The sequence below is a fragment of the Lycorma delicatula genome, chromosome 10 (assembly GCF_047948215.1).
Source record: "Lycorma delicatula isolate Av1 chromosome 10, ASM4794821v1, whole genome shotgun sequence".
NCBI classification, from domain to species: Eukaryota; Metazoa; Arthropoda; class Insecta; order Hemiptera; family Fulgoridae; genus Lycorma; species Lycorma delicatula.
In genome coordinates, this window is record NC_134464.1 from 42,696,364 (window position 1) to 42,720,186 (window position 23,823).

Genomic DNA, 23,823 nt, shown 5'->3' on the forward strand with positions numbered 1-23,823 from the left:
CTTAAATAACCACAAATTTCTTTGACGTCAACTTTCACTGGAAATCACATTAATATCATTTTTCACCCCTATTCAACCCCCCTCCCAAATCAACCCTCCATCACCACGCTCATACATTTATTTTTTTTACGTTTATTATAAGCCCCTTTACCAATTTTTAACAATTTTAAGCCCCTTTAACAATTTTTTTCTTTTTGATCTGTCTATTGTATACTTTTAATAATTTAAAATCTTAATTGAATCAAGGCAGATTTCAACTTGCCAAGTTTTAAAAATTCTGGTGAAGTGATAGCATTTCAGTCTTTCATCTGGGGGTCCCAGGTTCGAATCCTGGTCAGACATGGCATTTTTTATATGCTACAAAATTCCATTACCATATTCCCATGTACAAGCTTCAAAGCTTCAGTGGGGAATTAATGAATTATTAATTCACCAAGAAAAACAAAATTATTAATAAAGATTTGTTAAAAATATAATTGCACGCTGAAATTTATCAGATAAAATAATTAATGCTTAATTCATTAAATGTCGTGTTAGATATCATTACCAGTTAAGAAAAATAAATGTAGAGACAAACACCAATACTAATACTGGACAAAATTTAAATAAGGGATTTTAATTTAGTTCAATTGTGGACATAAAAATCAATTCATCTGACATTCAATCCATTGAAATGAAAGACGATTGATTTAAGATAGTTAGATTTATTTAATGGTGGCACTAAAATTAAATTTAGTATGAAATCGGTTCACCAAAATTGGGGATTTTTTATTAGCATACTATAAAAAATCAGTGATTAAACACAACAACTTTCTAAACATAGGAGAAAGTCAACTAATTTTACACATTAAAATTGTTTCTTTTTACTTAAGAATACTGTTATAATCTTTTTATAGGTTTATATAAAAGTCAACTTACATTTTAACTCACAAATTTTAATTAATGTGATTCAGATATGGAACGTTAAACGGATGAATGAAAAAAAGTTATTTTAATAAAATCATTGAACACATATTAAAAAATTAATTAACTGGACAGTTCTTACGTGATATTTTCAGTACTGAAGTTAGAAACAATTGAATTGATGAAATTCTCTCTCATAACGACAGTTCTAATAGCTTTCCAATCGCTAGCACTTTCACCAAGAAGAAGACAAATAGATTCTAAAGTTAATTTAACAATCGGAGGAGGATTTGCCATAGACCTAACCTCAACGAGTTGCTGCTTCTTGATCTCTTTCACAGCTACATGCAACATGACATTTTTACATGACAAAAATATAGAACTAATATGAACAATAAATAAAATACATACATAAATAAAAACAAAAATATAATAAACAAAATATTAACATGCTTAGGCTGATTTAATTTACAAATGCAATACATTAGAAAACATTATATAACAAGGGAAAAACATTAAAATTAACTGTGATTTATTGATCCATTTTCATTTTTCAGTGATTTGAATGAATTTTGAGATCAGAATAATATATTATTTACAACACCTGAAATTAATTTTTGATCAGGATTTAACTGGCCATGTTGTGTTTTAGATAGTAAACTGCATCCTTTATAAAGTGATCTTTTCCACAACATCTGGAATATACTACAACAGACAATATTAGCTAGGCAAATACAGGAAATGGAGTAAAGATAACATTTTTAAGATTACAGCTGTATTTAAAAAACAAATTTCCAATGATTACTAAAATTAAATAATGCTGCACATAGTTTTACTTCACAGTTCATGACTAACAATCATAGTACAAAATGGGATTAAAAAAAAAAAAATAGTTACTTCAGGTCAAAGTGGTACAAAATGTATACAGGGAGTAAGTATTAAATAAATTAAATAATGAATTGTACTTACTATGAAACTAAGAAAAATAAAATTAATATGAAAATGTTCTTCAATAAACTACTTTCAACAGGCTATAACATATATTATTTATCATTAGAAAGTAATGGAAATTATTTTAAAATTTGTGAACCATTTTTATAAATAAGAAAACATGTATAAATAAAATTGCTTGTTTTTTTAACATAGCATGTTGTTCTGATACCTGTATTATGATGAAAATACTTTAAAGAAATATAAAAAGTTGAATTCACATCTTGTGCGGAAGCTAACAATTGACAATTAAGAGTAATAGAATGTATGTCTATGGAATTTGAATGACATTAAAAACTAAATCACAAAAATACATGACTTTCTTTGTTTAAACTTTAAAAACATACCTCATCATGATAAATTACCATATATTCCTAAACATTACAATAAACCCAAAAAAATGTGCACTAATAAGGGCATTAAAAAAATATAAATAAAATTAAATAATTTCATGCTACATTGAGCACAAAATTAACAGCTTTAAAAATTCTATAATTAAATGAAGCATTCATTACATTCCTCAAAAAATACTTAAGTAAATATTTATGAAAATCCTTTTTTTAACTTTTTAGGCAAAAATGTATAAAAGTATATAAATACACTTCTAAATATAAGCAAAGGGTAAATACTATTAATTACTATTTCTTTTATTGCCAATAAAAATATGAAAAACTAACCATTAACTAAACATATACTAATTAAATATAAAATGAAGCTAACTACAATACAATCAGAAAATGATTCCAAAAAGTAGTTAAGTAAGTATTGAAATGTAATTAATTAAATTATTAAATCTTTGTCTAATTTTGCAATTAAATGCATTTTGTAAAAATGTTTATTAGTTTTAAAATTTAAATTCCCATTTAAAATTTATGTAAAGAATTACTTAAAACAAAAGAATATTCTTTACAGTAAAATTTTTGGAATCATATACGTATATACACCGAATATATTATGGCTAGGGAGGATGAGGTGACTACAGCCTAACATGCAGCAGCTTAGAAACATATATATCTGAGAAGGGAGGAGTGTAAAATAAATTAAGTATATTTATTATCTATCTAATAAAACAGGCGTTAGATTAAAAAACACACTTAAGATCTTCAGTATTAAAGTTGACGATAGTAGAAATGAAGTTTTCACGCATGATGACAGATCTTATTGTTTTCCAATCGGCCGGAGATGTAGTACCTTCCCCGAGTAGAAGACATATCGACTCTAATGTCACTTTCACTATTGCTGGCGGGTTCGCCATCGAACGAACCTCTACCAGATGTTGTTTCTTTATTGACTTGACAGCTGTCAATAATATGTACAAAACCAAAATTTAATTAAAAAAAATTATTAATTTAAATTTATTGAGAATGCTCAATGTTGAAAGAATGCTCTTTCAATTCTTTTAATGAGTAGATATTTCAAAAAATTAAAATTAAATTATTATGTAAATACCACAAAATAAAGAAATCCAGTTATGTTTAACTATGACTGAATTAAAAAAAGTTTAGTCTTAAATTATATGAAGGGTAACAACCTGCCTGTATAAAACATATTTTAATTTATACTGATATACAAAAAAATTAAATAAAATTTTTAAATTGCTGCCTACAAATGGTTTAGATATATCAGAATATATATATATATATATATATAAATTAAAAGTAAAATATATAATGAGGTATTAGGCATGTACATCTAACAACAAGTTAAAAAACATACGTCAACTTGTTGTACAGGATCATACTTGTTGTACGTCAACTTGTTATAAGAGTAAACGGATAAAACTGAAGGTTGAATGCACAGAGGAATGAAGAAAGTATTGTCTAATGTAAAGAAAAGGCTACTACTGGAGGACTGTCTATTAACTTGCAACAAAAAAAAATAGTGTCACTGAAAATCTACAGAAGTTTAATCCTGGAAGCAGCAACTGCTGATATTTTGAGATATAATGCATTTCAAACAGCGAAGTCAAAAAACTGACACTGGTTATTTCTACTAATATAAGTATTAGCACTTCAGTAAATGTTCATATTTTTTTTGTTAATTTTTGTCTTGACTGAACCAACTACTATTGATATCTGTGTTCTTATGAATGTATTAATATTTTGAAAATGTTACCATAACAGCTGCTCATTATACAAATTAATTTCCATTTCTGTACATTTCACTGTTTTTTTTAACTTTTAGTTATGAAAATATAAAATTAATATTTAAAAGCCAATGAAAATGCATTTATATTACATGAATTTAGAAACATACATATTGAAATAATTCAGATTTCTAGTATTAGTGAAGTTGAGGATGGTAACTCAAATTATGGATTAGCTATAACATCTGCAAGAATTTCAGGTTATTTACTAAATAACAATAAGAATCTATGGGCTAATTATACAAGTACGTATGCTGTAAAAACTTACTCTTGGACAAGATAATGTTACCAGAAAATAAAATAAACTTACATCTTAAGAGAAGGGATGTTGATCCTACTAAAGGGTAACTTATCATGCAATTTATTTTTCAAGTACTAAGAAAAAGGCTTTACAAGAAGCTAAATTTAATAGGTAATTACTAGAACAAGGCATAAAAAAGTTTACACCTCACTTTTTAAATTTCCTTGCTACAACTGTTCAGTTTAATTCTAAAAACAAATTTTTGATTTGCCATATTTTTATCGCTTATCTTTGTACTTTCTCAAATTTAACAGAACTGATATTAAAAGTTATAGCTATTATTAAAGGATAATACATAAATTATTAATAAATGATATGTAGACTATCTACACAGAACTTTGCCACCGCTGCTTCTAGAATTAAGGTAAAAACATCTAGGTGGATCAAAGATGAAAGAAAAAAAAAACTGTCTGAAAACATGATATAACTAAGAGAAAGTCCTTGTTCAGATCTCAAAATCCAGTGAGGAAGTAAAGGTACAATCATTTATAGCTCCAAGTATAAATGTTTAGAAACCTAATTAAGATAAACTACTACTGTGAGAATCTAGAGATGAAGGAATGTTTTTAGGGGTTTTGAGTTATTTCTCTTCAGTCCTTTTTGACTGTTACATATTAATTCAATCAGGAAAGTATGTAATATGCTATAACTGTGGCATTAAGATTGATAAGCAGTATAAGGTCATGGGAAGAGAACAAAATTCCTCATTACTGATGCACTTCACGTAAACTTACCTTTTAAAAGCCGAAATCTATATATGATAAAATTTAAAAGTTCACACTCAATCTAAGCCTGCCTTAACACCTATGTGGCTTAATTAAATGTATTTAACAGTAAAAATATACAAAGAACAATAATTATAGCAACTGATCAAGTTATAAAATTAATTACATTTAAATCACCTAGTACAGAATAACATGATAAGACATACTCTCATATCTTACATTAATTCTTCATGAAAGTACTTTCGTGGAATCCCACATCCTGTCATGATTAAAATAATTTTATGGCATAGTAAAAATTTAAAAATAAAAATACTAAATAATGAGAATTGCATATTAATTTATATGAGTGCTGTTATATGTTGCAGTTTTTATAGGACTGTCTTCCTCAAACACTGTCTGATGGTTTATCAAATTGAAATTTTGTTTGTATTTATATATGTAATTTTCATTGTAAAGTTTAGGATTAAACTTTTTTAACTTTTCTCCAAAATAACAACTTTAACAAAAGTCAGATTGAGCCTCCATGAGGTGCGCCTGGATATATCCGAAACAAATAAGAGAAATTTGTCCTGTGAACTGAATCTAAAAAAATTTCATACCTTCATTTATCATCAAGACATACCTCACTAGATCACATCTAGAGTTGTAACTCAGCACCAAGTCCTACCACAGGTGACCTTTTGACAGTCAACCATGAATATATATTTCAGGAATACACCACTGGCTGAATCAAGCAACACTAGAATTTTGAGAAGGCAGCACTTGGATACAGTAGGCTGCTACTTAAAAGATAACATGCAATGAGAAACATTGGAAAGCCCTAACCTAACATCCCACACGTGAACAAGAACAATAAAAAAATCCAAAATCAAATCAAAGCAAATCACCTACTCTCCACAAACAAGGTAAACTCACTCAAGTAGACTGGTAAACTAAAAATAATAACCGACCTAATGGACCAACACAAAATTTTTTCTTCCACCTCAATGAACAATTAAGACTGACAGAGTCCTGATAATCAAAAGAATTGGAAGAACCTGCATAACAAAAAGTACCAGAAAGACAGGCAGTGGTGGAGTGGGCTTAACTAAGTCATGTTTAAGTAGGTAGAATTCATCACTGATACCATGTGTAAAAGAATACTATGATTCTTTGAACACATCATGAGGATGCAAGATTCAAGACTTCTGAAACAACACTCAAAAATACCAACACAGAATGCAAATGGATTAGAGAAATAAGAGAGGATCTGAAGGAAATTGGCCTTAAAGCAGAAGATACCAAAGACAAGATAAATTTAAACAAAAAAATCAAGGACACAAACACTCGCATCACAACATCAGAAAGGGCACAGATATTGCAACATATGAAAAAGTACTGGGAGGACCATAAGGCCCAAGCAGTCCAATCAAACAGACTTGGATAATGGAATGGCTAAAAAAATCCATGCCATCATAAAAGATGAGGAAAAAGAAGTAATATTTTTCTATTATAATTAATTTTTATGTAACCTTTATTAATTTCTAATATTTCTAAATTTGAATTAATTTCAGAAATAGAATGTTTATGGTTTATTAGATGGTTTGCCATATTAGATAAGCCTAATTTAATACTTTTGTAATTTCTAAAATATTCAAGAAATTTAGTTTTAAAGGATCTATTTGTTTTTTATATATAAATTTCATCATAATCATTACATTTCATTTTATAAATTCCACACAGATTGTATAATTTATTATTATTTGGTTATTAGGTTTCTATGCTAGTTTAAATACAGGATCATTGAAAAAGGTTGCAACAAAAAAAAAACATATGTAATTGAAATAAAGTATTAATTGGAACTGGAAAATAATCGGGATATCATCCAAGTGTTTTTAGATGTGGCAATGCACACAACAGCACAACGAACAACACCTCTGTGTCACTGTTGGTCAGTGCAATGGGGACAGTTCAGCAGTAAGCACAATGTGTTTTATGGTTAGCGTTTTGTGAGTATAAATTAGTTATAACTGTTCAATGGACTTTTCAGTATGCTTATGGCAATGATTCCCCTCAAACATCAAACAAACATCATTAGACAATGGTACGAGCAGTTAAAGGAATCTGGCAATGTGGAATGAAAGTCCCCTGGACAGCACAAAACAAGTGATGAAGCAATTGAGCATAGACAAGCTACAACTGTACATTTCCCCACAAGTTGACCAAACTGATCAAGAAAGTAATGCTGCTGTAATGTTTCAACAAGATAGTGCGCCCCCACACTTTAGCCTAGGTGTTTGATGCACTCCCAGTGAATAACCTAATTGTTGGAATTGATCAGGGCTGGGCCTTTGCTTTGGCCTCCAAGAAGCCCATAATTTATATCCCTAGACTTTTTTCTATGGGGATAAGTAAAAACATTGTCTACAGTGAAAAAATCAGGGATGTACAACATTTAAGACAACAGATCACAACTCTTATTGCCACACGATGAACCAGCAGAGCTGGGCAGAAGTCGATTATTATGAGTAACCAAAGGAGCTCATATTGAAACATTTTAAGGTATGTACAAAAACTTTTTGACTTGGTGAATTTTTAAAAAATACTAGTTTTATTATTTCTAGTAGTTTCTGAGATAGATGATATTTTTAAACTGCTGCAACCTTTTCAATAACCCTGTATTTAAGTTTTAATAATGCTATCAATGATGTTATTAGTGTATAAATACTTTTGTATATTTCATCTTTTGTATCATATATTGGTTGTAGATAGTTATTTTGTTTTTTTATAAATATTATTAAAGTAGTATCATGTCCATTTTCAACCACAATATGTTTTATGATATTTATTTCCTTATTTAACTTTTATGTATATATTTGATTGCCTAATTAATCATATTCGTATAAATGTTAATTTTATGAGAACTAGAATAATTTGATTTTTGATGAATTGTTATATTATTAGAAGTAGGTTTCCTATATACTCATTGTTTCAGTTTGGTTATCCTTGTTTATTTCAATACTGACATCTAAATAATTTAACATTCTATTATTTATCTATTTCAAATGTGAATTTTGAACTCTTATTATAAAAATTTAATTTGTTTAATATTATTAGATGTTCACTGTTTATTACAGGGTTATATGTAATGAGAATATCATCAACATACCATGCCCATATTATAACTAAATGTGTACGAGTGGTCATGTACTAATTTACTCTCAAAATTATGTAAATATATTTCTGATATAATTGCTGATAGTGGACATCCCATATGTAACGTATTTCTTTGTATATAATATTTTTTATTAAATTCAATAACTATATTATTAAAAAAATTTAAATAAAAAAAATAAGAATTATTATTATTACTTATCTTATAACGAGCCCTTCTAGTGTCTTTACTTACATTTAAGCTACCTAATTTATTCATTAATTTGTAACCATTTTGAACATAAAAAATAACCTTTTTTTTAAACACCCAAATAAAGGAAGATCAAGAATATTGAACCAACCAAAAAATTGTTATTTCTATAACAAAAAGTAACCTTAGGATGGTATAGTCTGAAAGTATATATACATTCCTGCCTTGATGAAACCAGTTAAAAAAAATTATGAGTAGATAATATTCTGAATTGTCTCAGTCCTTTTTTTTATTAAACTTAAAAAAGAATGAGCCTATCATGTCAGCAGATTAACTATACCCCAGCCACTTGTTCCATTCATTCATGCAATTGTCAAGAATTTTTCAACTTTTATGATTCAGAATTTTAAATAGATGAGAATATAAATCTTAATAAGAAAAACGTATCTTTATCTTAGATGCAGAAACGGATTAGTGCTATTGAATGGTGTTTAGTTGAATGCATTAGATTATGCAAATTATTAGACTAACAGCACCAGTGTACTCTGGATTATATAAGTTCTTTCAACTGTGGAATGAGCATTATGGATGATGACACTATCGTCATTCTGGTCTAGATCCAAATATCTACCTAGCAGCCTTGTAATAGCAAAACTATACAGTAACCATGATGACTAACTGTTTTGCATCAGGAAAATAGCAAGCTTACACATGGAGACACATAGTACAATCTCTTTTCTTCCAATATAACTGAATACTGCATGTTCTAAAATCACTTGTCCCAAAGTAAATTCTGAATTACAGTAATTGAGTTATGTACCACATTTTATATAGTTTAACTAAAGCACACAAATACTGAATTGAAATCATATGAAAGAATATTTGGCAATGAAAATATGGGAAATATAGGTTATTCCAGATAATAAGTTATCAAGACAATTACTTTACTCCTGATTTAAAAATCCATCTCTTCAAAATGCAAAGGTCAATTTAAAAAAATAATGGGTCGTAGGTTGACACATTACTATTCGAATAAAACATCACTAAATGTTAAAACAACAAAACAGATGGAGAACAATAATAATATCAGAATAGATCTATAAGCAGACATGTTTCAATGGTTGTTTTGGATATATATATAACACTTATTGTATTATAATAAACTACAGAAAATGGTTAAAATGGGAATAAGTATTTGATAAAATATATTGTATTAAAAAATAGCAATACCTTGCTGAGCTTCAATAACAGCTGGCTCAACTTTATCAAGATCAGCCATAACATCTTCTCTTTTTTGTGCAATCTGTATGGTTTGCTTTTCTATTTCAGACTGTATTTCTTGACTTTGAACTTTTTTCTTTTCAGCTTCTTGCTGATCTTGAAGCATCTGACGTAATTTTGCATTAGCAGCTTCATTTTTAGCTTGTAATTCCTAAATTGAAAATAAACAAAATTATTTTTTAATATAAAAATAATACAAAAATTTAACAGATAAGAATTAAAAATAAATAAATAGAATTCACAGTAATTCATAAACATAAATCGTAAAATAAAACTGACAGCAGGTGAATGAAAATTTTTAAATAAACTCCTTTCCTCATAGCTCATCAATAACTTGGAACATTTTTCATTGTTATTCTGCATTCTATATATAAAATATCAATGATATATTTAAAAATAAAGTAAGATTACTATGAGGAAATGAGGGTACAAGGAAAATGAAGGTATAACTAATGCCAAAAAATATAACAGATACCTATCACAAATTACCATCTTTTTATATTGCTTTAAATTAATAAAACAAGTAAATAACATTTACTTACATAACTACATATAAATGGTACAGTCCGAGATCACATAAAAAATGAAGAAGAAGAAAACCACTTTTCTTTGCTTTGTAAATCCTTTGTTTTTGTTGGTTTTCTCTTCTTCAGGGAGGAAGTACAGTTGAATACAATACTAAGTAATAAAATTAAATAACTTCTAAAATGAAAACAAAATACAGAAAATACAATTACCTGAGATTTTACGGCTAATGATTTTTGCATTTCTTCAACCTGTTCAACAGTCTCTGCAATTTTACCAAGACCAACATTGAGATGCAACTGCTGTTCCTCCAATTCAGAACATTTTTCACGATGCAATTTTACAAAATGATTTATAAAGTCCAAATAATGACTGAAAACAAAAGTAAAATTTTATTTTTTAATCTGTAAACACAAAAATATATGATACCAAATTTAACCTTGAAAGCCAAAAAAAGTGTAGTAAATGAATAAATATTACCACAGTAGTTTGTCAAAGAACACTGGTATCATAAACTGAAATAATACAATTTTTAAACAAGACACCAAAATAATTTGCATTTCTTTTGAGAGGCTATGCTTTACGTATGGTAAAGAAACTTCACGAAAATTCATATAAAGTAGGATTTTTATTATTATTTTCTTTTATGATATCCACATAGTTCACTTAGTGAATTATCCAAGTCTCTTCGATGGGACTGTTTGGGCCTTGCAGTTCTTCCAGTACTTTTTCATATGTCCCTATCTTTGTGCTCTTTCTGGTGTTGAAAATGTTCACATTATGAGTTTCTTTCTTCTGAGTGTGAAGGGAGTGTTTTTGTCCTTGATTTTTTCATTTAATTTTATCTTGTCTTTGTCTAATTTTCTCTTGTCTTATCTTTGTCTGGTAGTAAGTCATTACCAAGATAAAAGTACGTGATCTTTTTGTCTTCAGATCCTCTCTTATTTCTCTGATCCGTCTGCATCCTGTCTTGGTGTTTTTTGACACAAGATTGTACTGTAACAGCTGTTTCAGAAGTCTTGAATCTTATATCCTAATGATACTTCCAAAGAATCCTAGTCTCATCTTACACACAATATCTGTGAAAGATTTTAACTCTTTGTACACGACTTTGTTGGTCACAATCCATCATTGCTTGTCTTTCTGGTACTTTTTATTGATGCAAGTTCTTCCAATTCTTCTTTTGATTTTCTGGAGTCTGTTTGTTTTTGATTGTTCATTCAGGTGGAAGGATGTTTTTGCTGAGTAAGTAGCGTTTAAAATTATAATTAAATAAAAAAAATATTTTATTGCAGGAATCATTATTAAATTACAATTCATATTAAGACTATGCTTAAGATCATAAGTCCTTATTTACATCATAAAAAATTATGCATATAATAATTTATAGTCATTTTAGACAAAATCATTTTTTTTTAATTTGGTAATTTAATTTCAATAAGTAAATTGCTAATTAAAAGAAATAACTTTTTTCAACTCTAACTATAGCTTTCTTCTAATAATAATTTTGTAAAACTGGTGGCTCCTGCGTATTATAAACTACTCATTTACAAATTTTATCATATCCATTATGAGATACGTAGTACAAATATATTTGAAAGATTTTTTTACTTAATGATTTTAATATACATCAGCAGGATTGTTCAAGCTGCATTCAACTAAACACCATTCAATAGATATTTGTAAATGACAATGGTCTTAGGATAAGTTGAATTAGAATAGTGGAAAATACAAAAATACAATTGCAGAAGTTTAGTATGTATATTGGTACAGAATAGTAGGGTATTGACAGTTGGATGGAAAGAGTAAGTGTAACAACAGAAGAGCCTAAGGAGATAAATCTTTATACATTTGTGCGTTACAACACACGCAATTCAAACATGTTAATATACAAAAAAACTCCTATAATGTATACCAACACTAATGTATCACAGACAAAATAACCTATGATGTGAAAGTACTTTCAAAAGCAAAATTAAAAGTACTTTCAGCAAAATTCAAGCTGGTGAAAAAAAATTCTGCAAATTTCACACAATGAGTATATGTGAAGAGGGAACAAAATAATAAATTTGAAAATAAGATAGCAACTAAAAATGAACATGTTGAGAAAGAGACAGAATTTAAAAAAAATTACTGTAGTGATACAGTCATTAAAATATTGGAGAGTTTTTTATTTTATTTTCACTTTAGAACATGTCCTGAAATTCTTTTTTTGTGAGACACCTGTATTACCTAATATTTCTAATATTATATTATCTAATTTTATATTATATTATCTAATATTTCTATTTCTGTTAAAATACATATATGAAACATAGAAAACAATAAAAATATAACTGATTTTAGAGTACCAGGTATAAAAAAAATCTGTATAATCGTCAAACCATGTTTTTCAATAAATATATTTATCATGAAAAATTTATTTACAAGATTAAAAAAAACACTGAGCATTTACTAAAATCATTAATTAAAATAGAATAATAATTTACCGTGGTGTGATAGCCATTGTACGTCCACCCCGTTTAGCAAGACGAGCATTAGCTTTATGTAATGTCTGATGAACATAAACGCAAGCATTGATAACAGCATCACGATGAGACGGTGTTGAAGGTAAACCAGCATAAGCAGCTGGAAAGAAATCGGGAGCTTTCCAATTTGGAGGACCATCGAGATCCAATTTGTTTGTAAATTCACTTCCCACCTGTAAATATTATAAAAATTAATACAAATTAATAAACTAAATTCAATAAAGCTAAATAGAAGACTAATCGTTTGAAATGTAGATACAATTGCTGCTTGCAGCACAAAATTTCTTGTGAAAAATATATCTGTTGCATCACTGTATTTATCAATACATTACTAATATTTAAGTTTTTAAAAAACATATTTGATTAATCGTACACTTAAAAGATTAAAAACAAACACACCTGATACAAAGCACCATCAGACCAATCGCCAAACCAATTAAGTACGCATCTGTTAAACAGTGCTGGAGATGTTGCAGCTCGGTCTTTAAGTCCTTCAGAAGATGGATTCATAGTGAACACGACATGTAAATTTTTCATAACTTGGCCGGTAAACCATTTATACAATTCTTCATTTGAATCCAACATTAAACCTTCACGTTGAGCACCTTCTTTGCACTGTGTCATCAAAGTAGTATACTCATCACCTTTAAAACAAAATAATTATTAAATAAATTTCTTATTTCATACACAACCATGTCATTCCAGAAAACACAATATTAAGTAAATAATTTAATAAGTATAAAAAATCTACTATTAATGCACCTTATGCTGTTGAGAGAGCTTCTTAGCCTGTGCCACAACCTCCATTATATGCAGTAAGTACAGCAAATCTGGTAAATCTATGCATTTGTTTATTCATCAAACAATACCTAAATATTTATAACAATATTGTATATATTACAAAGACAAACATTATTCTATAATATAAATAGAAGAAATTAATAAACAGGTAACTAGTAGTAAGGTACATGGATCTTCCAAATATTACAGCATGGGTCCACAACATAACATATAACAGTTTATGTAAGATGAGTTATATGACAATATTTGACTCACAATATTTCTTCAAGATACTTATTAAAAAAGAAGAATAAAATATTTGTTTAAATGATCCTAACAATAAAAAAAGTATTAAAAAAATATTTTAAGCAAAAGAAATTTACCTTCAAATAATCCAGGTACTTCACCATTAGCAAGTAATGTATTCATTCTTTCAAGGAAGCCAGATTCAAGAACGTTAGATTCATCCAATATAAAAGCTATTTTCTCATTTTTACAGCCAGATCTTCTTAAAACTGAACGTAAATCTTCATCAAAGTCTTCTCCAGTATATTTATTATGTACCTAATATAAAAATAAAATAAAAATTATATAATTGATACTGACAAATATTACAATGGAGATAAAGTTAAAATATAAAATTAAAATGTTTTATTAACAAAAGACAATTAACAAATTAAGAAGTAAATAATAAAAAATAGACTTAATTTTATTGAACACATTATTATTATTATTGTTACCATTGATTTGTATAAGACGTTTAATGAATTTACTTAACCAGAAAAAATTAAAAAAGAAATTCTTATATTAATAATAAATTGTTGATAAGTGTAGAACATGCTTTGGAAGTACCTCAACAAATTTTTCTTTTCTGTTTAGCCTCTGGATCCACCATAAGGTATTACTTCAGAGGATGATATGTATGAATGTAAATGAAGTGTAGCCTTGTACAGTCTCAGGTCGACCATTCTTGTTATGTGTGATTATGTGATTAACTGAAACCCAACCACAAAAGAACACCATCTCGATTCTCCCCTGAGGGGAGAAGAGATCCCGCCTCATAGCGTGTCCGGTCACTACACCACCCCCTCTGTTCCTAGCCAGTAGTTGGTTTAACGGAGGACCAAAGAACACCACTATCCATGATGTAGTAGTATTCAAATCTGTATTAAATTAACTGCCTTCACTAGGATTTGAACCTTAGAACTTTCGACTTTCAAATCAGCTGATTTGTTCCTTGCATCAACAGTTCTTTCATAGAAAAGAACTATTAAGTCTATGAGTCAATAAAATAAGGTATTTAAAAAAATAGAATAGCCACATTACTTTATCAAAAGTTCACGTACAACCATGTTAAACTATTGGCATTTATTAAACAGTGTAACCAGATCTTTTATCATGGTCATAGATTTTACAGTCTTCCCCTTATAGTCTGCCTGTAAATTCAACATTCAAATTAAGATTTACTTTTAAATCTACAAATATAATACTCATCTAACAGTTCTAATTTATTAATAATATTACAAAATCTTTCCCTCTACACTCATTATATATGGAAAATTTACAGACAAAAAAATTCTGAAACATTGTGTAAACCGTAATGAATAACATATATACCATTAATAAAAAAAATTCATCTGTTACTAGAAAAAAAAACTTACCCTAATTTGAAATACAGATAATCCATTCATAAATGCAACAAATCTTGACAATGTTGTTTTACCAGCACCAGATACTCCAATAAGCAACAAATGCCCCTGAGGCTGTCGGAAGATACGATCAATACGCAAAACATGATCAAGCACCTCATCAAATAGAACTAATGGTACATCAAGTTCTTCATCATAAAATACCTATATTAACCATAAATCATTACCTATATTCATCATAAATTATTATTAATCAAAATTATCTCTCTTTAAAATTAAAAGTTTAAGAATAGATGAAGGGATATCAGTTTTGCAAATGGTTTAAATAATATAAGCAAAGAAAATAAAATAATTTAAATTTAATAAAATTTTGGTATGAGGGTTTCTTATAAATTAACCTCCAGTTAAGTAATAAAAATAAAAAAAAAAATGAAAAAAGAATTCACTATAAGTTAGGTACACACTTATGTTATGTCTTTATATCCAAATTCAAGCACTTTTATCATGACACCAGCTTGTATATTTCTTTTTAAAAGAATGGTGCTGCCAAAGTACTCATCCGTTCAAGAGTTCATCACTGTGTTGAGTAGCCAGCCAATTCTTCAATTTTGTAAAAAGATATAAATCAGATGGTGTCAAATCACGATTGTAAGGGGGATGGTCAAAAATTTGCCACTTAAACTTGTTAGTACATCCTTAGTGCTAGTGGCGGTATGAAGTTATGCAATGTCATGGAAAAAAATGAACCCCTTTGTTAGCTTCTCTAGTTGTTTATTCTGTACCACTCTAAAGCTTTATCAGCATTTCATAATAATTATTTGTGGTTATTGTTATATCCACCATTATATTATTCTAACAAAATCACTTTACAATCAAAAAACAGTAGCCAATCACTTTTTTGGTTTGAATTTTTTGGGCTTGTTCAATGTGTGTGCATGTTTGGATGGGTCTTTAAGCCTCAACATTAATGATCCAAATCCACGTCTTGTCCCAAGAACCAATTCTATCTCTTTATTCTGGTATTGTTAAAATATAAATGCCACCTTTTTTTTTGTGGACATCTGTAAGTTGTTCTGATACCCATCGTGCACAGTACTTACAAAAACCCAATCTCCCTTTAATAATTCCAAGAAAGGGTGGATGATGAAATTTGAGGAAAATTCTCACAATGTTCAATATTTATGAAGTGACATTTATCACATATGCTGTTTAATTTTTTTAACAATTCATAAATCAATGGAATGTACAGCATTCTTTCACAGAACCATCACTCATTACTATCAACTATACACAGCCAATGGTGGATCTTGGTTGCAAATGTTCCTTCTGCTTGCAAAAAGATGAATCACACCAAGTTCCTTGCAACTGAAGGGAAATTTAATAATGGCCTCCATATTTCACATGTATTACTCGAGCGGTACAAAACGGAATGGTGACTGACTGTGTTTAACAATAAGCATAGGTGATTGATGTCTACTGTACATGCACTATGTTGCTATGAAAAGGATGTCCAAAGGCTAATCTATTAACAGTCTAAGTAAATAAACTACATTAATTTTGAATTTTATACAACTTGTTATTGGAGGAGGGAGAGATGTAATTTAAATGTATCAACGTATTAAAAATAACAGGAGGAATCAATCCATAACTGATACAGATTTCAGTTTTCAATCCTAAAAAGAACAGTGACAAAATCAATGTGAACTCTAAAACTATAATATAAACAAAATACGCACATTAAGTCTTAAACAATAAATTTTTCACCTGCCATAAATTAATACAGGTCATGTCTTAAAAAATAACTAATTTTTTTGTTTAAAAAAAAAAAATGTAAAAAATTTTTAAAATACACATACCTTGAGTCTTGCTTTAACATAGTCTCTTAGTTCATTGCGATCCACTGGAACATAATCTTTTGATAACCAATTGCTATATAATATAGGTCTAGATAAAGCGGATTGTTTATCTACAGTAAGGAAATATTTCATTGCAACCAAATCAATGTTTTCATTTGTCCATCTTCTTTCAGATTCCTCAACCAACCTGTCTTGAAATAATCTAAGAGCTTCATGGGCCCACAAACGAACCAAACCTTCTACTGTAAGTGTTTCTAATGGCCTAAAAAAAAGAAATAATTATACTAACAGTTATAAATATGTAAAATTGTACATATAAATACATAACTCATCATAATTGCTGCCAAAATGAACTGACTAAGCAAACATTCTATGAGATATATTTAAATGTTATAGTTAATCTTTAGTTATAGAATGTCACTTAATTTTATTTTTATAAAATATATAAAGGTTGAAGAGAATTGATGGTATTAATTAATTTACAAAGTAACATTATTACTCATCATTTGCTAGCCAAACGCTACTGCAGGAATAACAAAAAAACAGATTTTAAACAAAAATAAATACAATCTCTGTTTCATTAGTAATGGGAAAATAAATATGCAAAAATACTCTAGTATATAATAAAACAACACACAATCAACAGGTTGTTGTGCATATCTAAGAATAATAAAAGAACTTGTCATAGTATTTGCCTAGATCAGGCAATGGAAACTGTGGTAAAATTTTGGTTAGAGTACTTGTCACAAAATACACAATTTAATTATAAAAAATAATGTAGAAGTAGTTAAGCACATACTAATATCAAAAATAATAAATTCATTAAATAATAGTTATGCAATCACTATGTAATAATTATAAAATAAAATTAAATATATAATGAAATAATTACAAAATAATAACAATTTGTACACAGAATTGTAAGGGTACATATTACTTATGCATTTAAAATAGTTGGCAATGAACTGCATTATACTTTCACAGTTGCAAGATGTATTATACTTGCAAGATGGAATAATATTTAAAATTTTAAACAATTTTTTTTTTTTAATTTACAAAAATATTTTTTGTTACCACATACCACTGGAATGGGGTGGGCTTGTATTTTTTATAGCAGTTTACAGGGCTATTGAAGCAGAAAATTTGGATGCAAAATAACTCCCATTAACTTCTTTTCAGAAGCAAGATATAGCAAAAAAAATACAATGTTTTTTTGGAGAGGGGGTGAATATTAAATAAATGTTTTTGGTAATTTGTGATCTTTATTTTAATTTTATTTATTTTCTAATGTGTATGTTGTAAATCTGTTCAACTAGTGAACAATGTAAACCAACCACGGCCCAATGAAAAGAGTATGTATAACATAAATGTGGTGTAGAGTCTTGTACAAGCTCAGGCTGACAATTTCTGAGACATGTGGTTAATTGATCCCAACCACCAAGTACATCGGTATCCACCGATCTAGTGTTCAAATCCATATAAAAGCAACTACTTTTTACAACGATTTGAACCTCAGAACCTTCAATTTCCAAAAATCAGTTGTTAAACAACTGATTTGGGATAATGATATAACCACTAATCCAGCCCAGTGGGACTGAGATCTTGATAAATAAAAAGTTCTTTTTTAAAAAAAAAAAACGACTTAAAAAAAATAGCCAAGGTAGCATAATTGTAACTACACAAGTGAAGCAAATATCCAACTATTTAGGTGGATTACCATAAATAATGTACAACACAAATGATAATGTAATAAACTATGAAAGATTTACCAAAAAAAATACAACCAAAGGTATTTATTTTATGCAGTTTTTATGAAAAATCATAACATTATATCAAGCATAGTATTATGTAATTTTTATGCTCCAAAAGAAGTATTTTTATACGATTACACACAAACCATAATTTTTTCTAGAAATTATTTAAAAAAAAATCATTTAAGAAATACAAATTAATAAGTTACCTAATAGCCTCACAGATGCCGCGTACCCAACGTGTCATTTCTCTTGGAGAATATACATAATGCGGTTGCATATCTTGTGTAAATCTTTCTTGTGATGCAAGATAAAATTCAACCATAGCATTAGTTAATGGTTCAGCATAACCTCGTAATGGTGGCATTAATCTCAACATAGCTCTACTGAAGGTACCATAAATCTAGAAAACACATATATAAAAAGAAATCAGCAACAAATCGCGTAAGTTTCCCCAAAAAAATTATAATGAAATATATATATATGCAAACTATGCTACTAGAAAATACCTGTAATGATTACTTAAATATCTATATAAAATATTATTCATAAAATAAAATATGTAACATTTTAATAATCTTATTAATACATTAATAATGTAATATGTTTAAAATATGCCAAAACATTTTTGGCCAACTTTTGTAGATCACTTGATATACCCCTAACCCCCAAACCACTTCCTTCACCTCTTGTATCATTACAAAAAAGAAAAAGAAATATATTATTTATTTTAAGGATAGGGTTGGTTATTTATTTGAAAACTAATTTGGGTAACTGTGAATGTTTAGACTAGTATTCAAAATGTACTGCAGTAAGCTTTTCATCAAATTTTTCTCAAGATATGACCCCCTCCCCAACCATCTGGAATTTCTTCACCCACTTAAGATAGTATCAAATTTTTATTTCATATATAAAGGCACCATGCCAGATCCAGTTTTTTGGGGGATCTTCTGGTGTTGAGATAAAAATCAATTTCGGGAACAATACATATATATACATGCATTCCATATATGTGGAATTTTTCAAAAAAAAAATTTTAAAGTCCTCATTTTGATACCTAGAGCTCAAAATATGAATACCTGAAACGGGTTTTCTTTTCTTTTCTTTTTTTTTGACCAAAAGCAATACATTTTCTCTTGTAATACAATATGTGTTTGAAATGTGTTTAGGTGTATTTTTATACACCTGTACAAACACAATTATATATTGTGAGTTTGAATTCTGTGGGCTACAATTAATGGTTCTGCAAATGTTGGTGGTAATCCTGCAATGTATGCATGCAGTTTGCTTCCATGAACCAGTCAGGCTGGTGATATTGACAAATCAAGATAAGTCTGCCTCTATGTTGTTCACTGTTATGTTCGACACCTTAAATGATTGACACCATGTCTTACTGAGTGTGCTCAGAATGGTGGTAACTTTAGAATATTGTATATTTCTTGTTGAATACATCTTCTTGAGCATACTGAGTATACATAGACAGTGAAAGACCAGTTTTCTGTTAGTTTACCAGGCACACCAGTTCTCTCCCCATCGACATAGTGTAACAGGGCTACTAAAAAAATTTAAGGAGACAGAATCAGTAATGGATTGTAAGTAAAGTGGTAGACCATCAATACTTGATGAAGAAAAACTTCAAGACATATAAGCTGCTACATAAAATTGGGACTAAGTTGTTGCTGCTGCAACTTAGTCCCAACAAGTCCATGTGAATGAGCTGGCCTGACAGAAAAACATTGGTGTTGGAACTACAAACAAGACAGTTCATAAGAAGCTATCAACATACTAATTTTAATAAAAGAAAATAGATTTTATTTCCCTGCAACATTTAATGATGAGATTTACAGTAGCATATGTAAATAAAGATGAGTAAATTCTTCTTAATGATGTTTTTACTTATAATGGTCAAGAAATAGCTGTAACAGGATGAGATGTGAGTAAAGACAAAAGAAAGATGTATGATAACGCATCTCAAGTTGAATTGGCAGTTTCTTTACATTTATTTAACTGTCAATTTATGCTAACTTCAATAAACACACAGAATAATATAATTTATTGATTCTTTAATTCAATAAATATTATTATTGTTTACCTGTTTTAATGATGTCTCTCCAGGATAATCAACATAAATAACAGGTACATGTCGAAGAAAACGATGTGAAAGCGGTTTTCTTCCAGGGTCAGTCGGCGGATTACATGCTCCAACGAACTGTATACGTTCTAACGTAACCCAGGCTTGATCTGATGTACGATAGAAGCCACGATGTTCAACTAATTGACGTAGAAATGATATAACTCTCTGAGTACCGTACTGATCCATATCAGGTAAATTAATCTCATCACAGAATAGGACTAACCACTTTCCAAGCTATATAGATTAAATAAAAAAAATTCATAAGACATACATTAATTATAAACTAATCAACTATGATTATACAAAAAAATTGATTTAACAATAATGAATGTTTTTTAGAATATTTAAATTTTCTTTGGTAACATCATAATCACAACCAGCCAGCCATCACAATGAAAATAAATATTAAAAACATGCATGATGATAAATTTAAAAGAGCTAATGAAAAAACTATACATTTTAACTGATCATTACCTAATAAGTCAAAACGACTATAAAATACATAAATAATAAATGAATTAGAAGATAAAGGAAACTTGAAAAAAATATATTTCTGAGGCTATACTCTTAAATCATATAAGTATATAGTGTTAATGAACACTAAATTAATTTTTCTAGTTTAGTAATACTTTTTTTTTCTTTTAATTTTTCATATATCCAATTGGTAGGCCCCAAAATATGTATGTGAATCCCAAAAAAAGTTTATTTTGGTAGTAACCCCATCCTTAGGCAGGCATGCTGGACTTCGATTGGAAAATGGGAATGTCAATTTGTGAAAAGTGCTAAATCTAGTTACACAGTTCACAGCAATAATGGGTAGCAGAAAGATGGCCTGTGGCTTAAGTGTGACCAAAGTGATGATGATATAATACATCAAGTTGGATATAAACCCATGAGAGTGGAAGATTGTGGTCAAGCAAAGTTAATGATTGCAATGTTGCAATGAGGTGAATTAGGTGACAAATGACAGAGATTTTTGGAATAGACAAATGATCTCTCGTCAAAAATTATCCACAGACTCAATGACTGATTAAAAAAAGGCAAAAATTATATTTTTGTAATATTTGAAAAACTAAGATGTAAAGTAAAACATAAGTTCAACTCAAAAATATGTTTAAAAACAATGATTGCAAAAAACAGTAATTGCAATTTTATTTTTAATAGATGGTAAGTTTAAAAATTTTGGGGGTGCTAGAAAATTTGTAATTCTTAATGTGGGCGATGGGTGAAAATGTTTAAGAATCAATGGTTTAAACAAATAAGGTAGCTATGTAGAAAAATAACAAAGTGTAAAGAGTAAAATAAAACAATTTTTTTGACAATATCTTTACAAGTTTTGTTTATATTATAAAATGGATCTTATTAGCCCTCGTAGAATGATTAATTCAGAAAATAAAAAAATTGAGAAATGCACCAACTAGTCAGATATATGATGACAAAATTAAATTGTACAAAAATTAATAACATGACCAATCATAATATATTTTTAATGACACATAAAGATTACCTGAACAGGAGCCAACATGACACCATTAGGAGTTTTCCTGTATTCACAGTAGTGATCAAATGTTTTAAGTAAAAGTTCAGGTGTAGTAGCCGATGAGAAATTTAGTCCAACAACTTCCATATCTGGTAATGCACGCAATGCACTGAATAATGTCATCGTTTTTCCAGAACCCGGTGGTCCACAAAGAACTGTACAAATAAATACAAAAATAATTACTTTTTACTAATTTTGAGTAATGAATTTAAAAAATAAAATTATTTTTTATACTTTAACCACCCTCATATTCACAGAGTAAAAACTTCTACCTGTATTTGTATTTTCTTTCCCTTACCACTTGATGGTTCTGTTCACAACAAATAATGATAATAAAATTCAATTATATGAAAAAATTTGACAAATATGTATCTTTCTTTTTTTAAATTATAATGAATTTCAATTTCATGGCACATGTGTAATTTTTTAAAACAATCAGGTTATTTAAAAATTAACTGATTATCCAAGGACAACTGATTTATCTAAAAATAATGAGTCAAGAAGGTAAGAATATATTCCTAGTATTAAACTTCTTACGTGGATTTGGAAATTATTATACAAAAAGGGGAGATTTTCAAAATCATAAAAAATATGCACATAAAACTCTTCATGAGATGAGGTTTTATTTCAAATCATCCATTATTTTTAATGATTATATACAGATCATCCAAAAAACATTATTCTACTTTCAGTAATTATATAGAAATTATCCTTTAACGGTAATACACAGTTATTTTATTTTCTCCCATACAGCAAATAGGCTCCTAATTACAGTAATTTAATGAAGGATAAAATTTGAAGCATATTAAAATATGCCAGGATTTGACCCGGAACGTTTGGGGGTGAATGACAGAGATGCTACCACTATACCAGGCAGAATGGTAGTATCAGTGTCATTCGTCTGTTTAAATTTTCAACAGACTATTTATTTGTACAGATTAAATTTAAAATTATTACCTATACTTTGTAAAGGCTACTTAATGAAATATTAAGCAATTGTAAGTAAAAGCAAAATATTTATTCTTCAAAATTAAGAGTTGATTACTGCTCAAGAATGGTGTTTATAGGTTGGAGTTTACTTAATTCACTTGTAGTGTATTTGATTTAACACTCTTAATAACAAGAATAATTCTCAGAATCAATAAAAAAAACTTTTTTAAACATTCTTTTAAAAATATTATTCGAATTTTGAATACAACATTTTTTTAATGTTTGGCTAAAAACCTTTTATTACTATAAAAAATAATTTCAATTCAATAACTGGAGATGCCACTGCCACAAATACTATTTAAAAATTTAAACAGGTAAAATAAAAAAATTCATTTTTTAAGTGTATGTTTACTATGCAATTTACAAAGGTGTTTTAAATAT

General features: G+C 28.4%; 1 protein-coding gene across 3 annotated transcripts in view; it reads right to left on the bottom strand.

Annotated features, from left to right (window-relative positions):
• Dhc64C (dynein heavy chain, cytoplasmic) overlaps window positions 1-23,823 on the bottom strand; it is a 211,087-nt gene that overhangs the window by 49,452 nt on the left and 137,812 nt on the right. For all 3 annotated transcript variants that reach the window (XM_075376527.1, XM_075376528.1, XM_075376526.1), the window contains 11 exons: window positions 22,420-22,607; window positions 20,871-21,146; window positions 18,988-19,181; window positions 17,028-17,289; window positions 15,184-15,375; window positions 13,906-14,086; window positions 13,142-13,386; window positions 12,704-12,915; window positions 10,427-10,586; window positions 9,639-9,840; window positions 1,046-1,244 (listed from right to left, as the gene is read on the bottom strand). In XM_075376527.1, coding sequence (XP_075232642.1) covers window positions 1,046-1,244; window positions 9,639-9,840; window positions 10,427-10,586; window positions 12,704-12,915; window positions 13,142-13,386; window positions 13,906-14,086; window positions 15,184-15,375; window positions 17,028-17,289; window positions 18,988-19,181; window positions 20,871-21,146; window positions 22,420-22,607 — 2,311 coding nt within the window. The remainder of the gene's footprint in view (window positions 1-1,045; window positions 1,245-9,638; window positions 9,841-10,426; window positions 10,587-12,703; window positions 12,916-13,141; window positions 13,387-13,905; window positions 14,087-15,183; window positions 15,376-17,027; window positions 17,290-18,987; window positions 19,182-20,870; window positions 21,147-22,419; window positions 22,608-23,823) is intronic.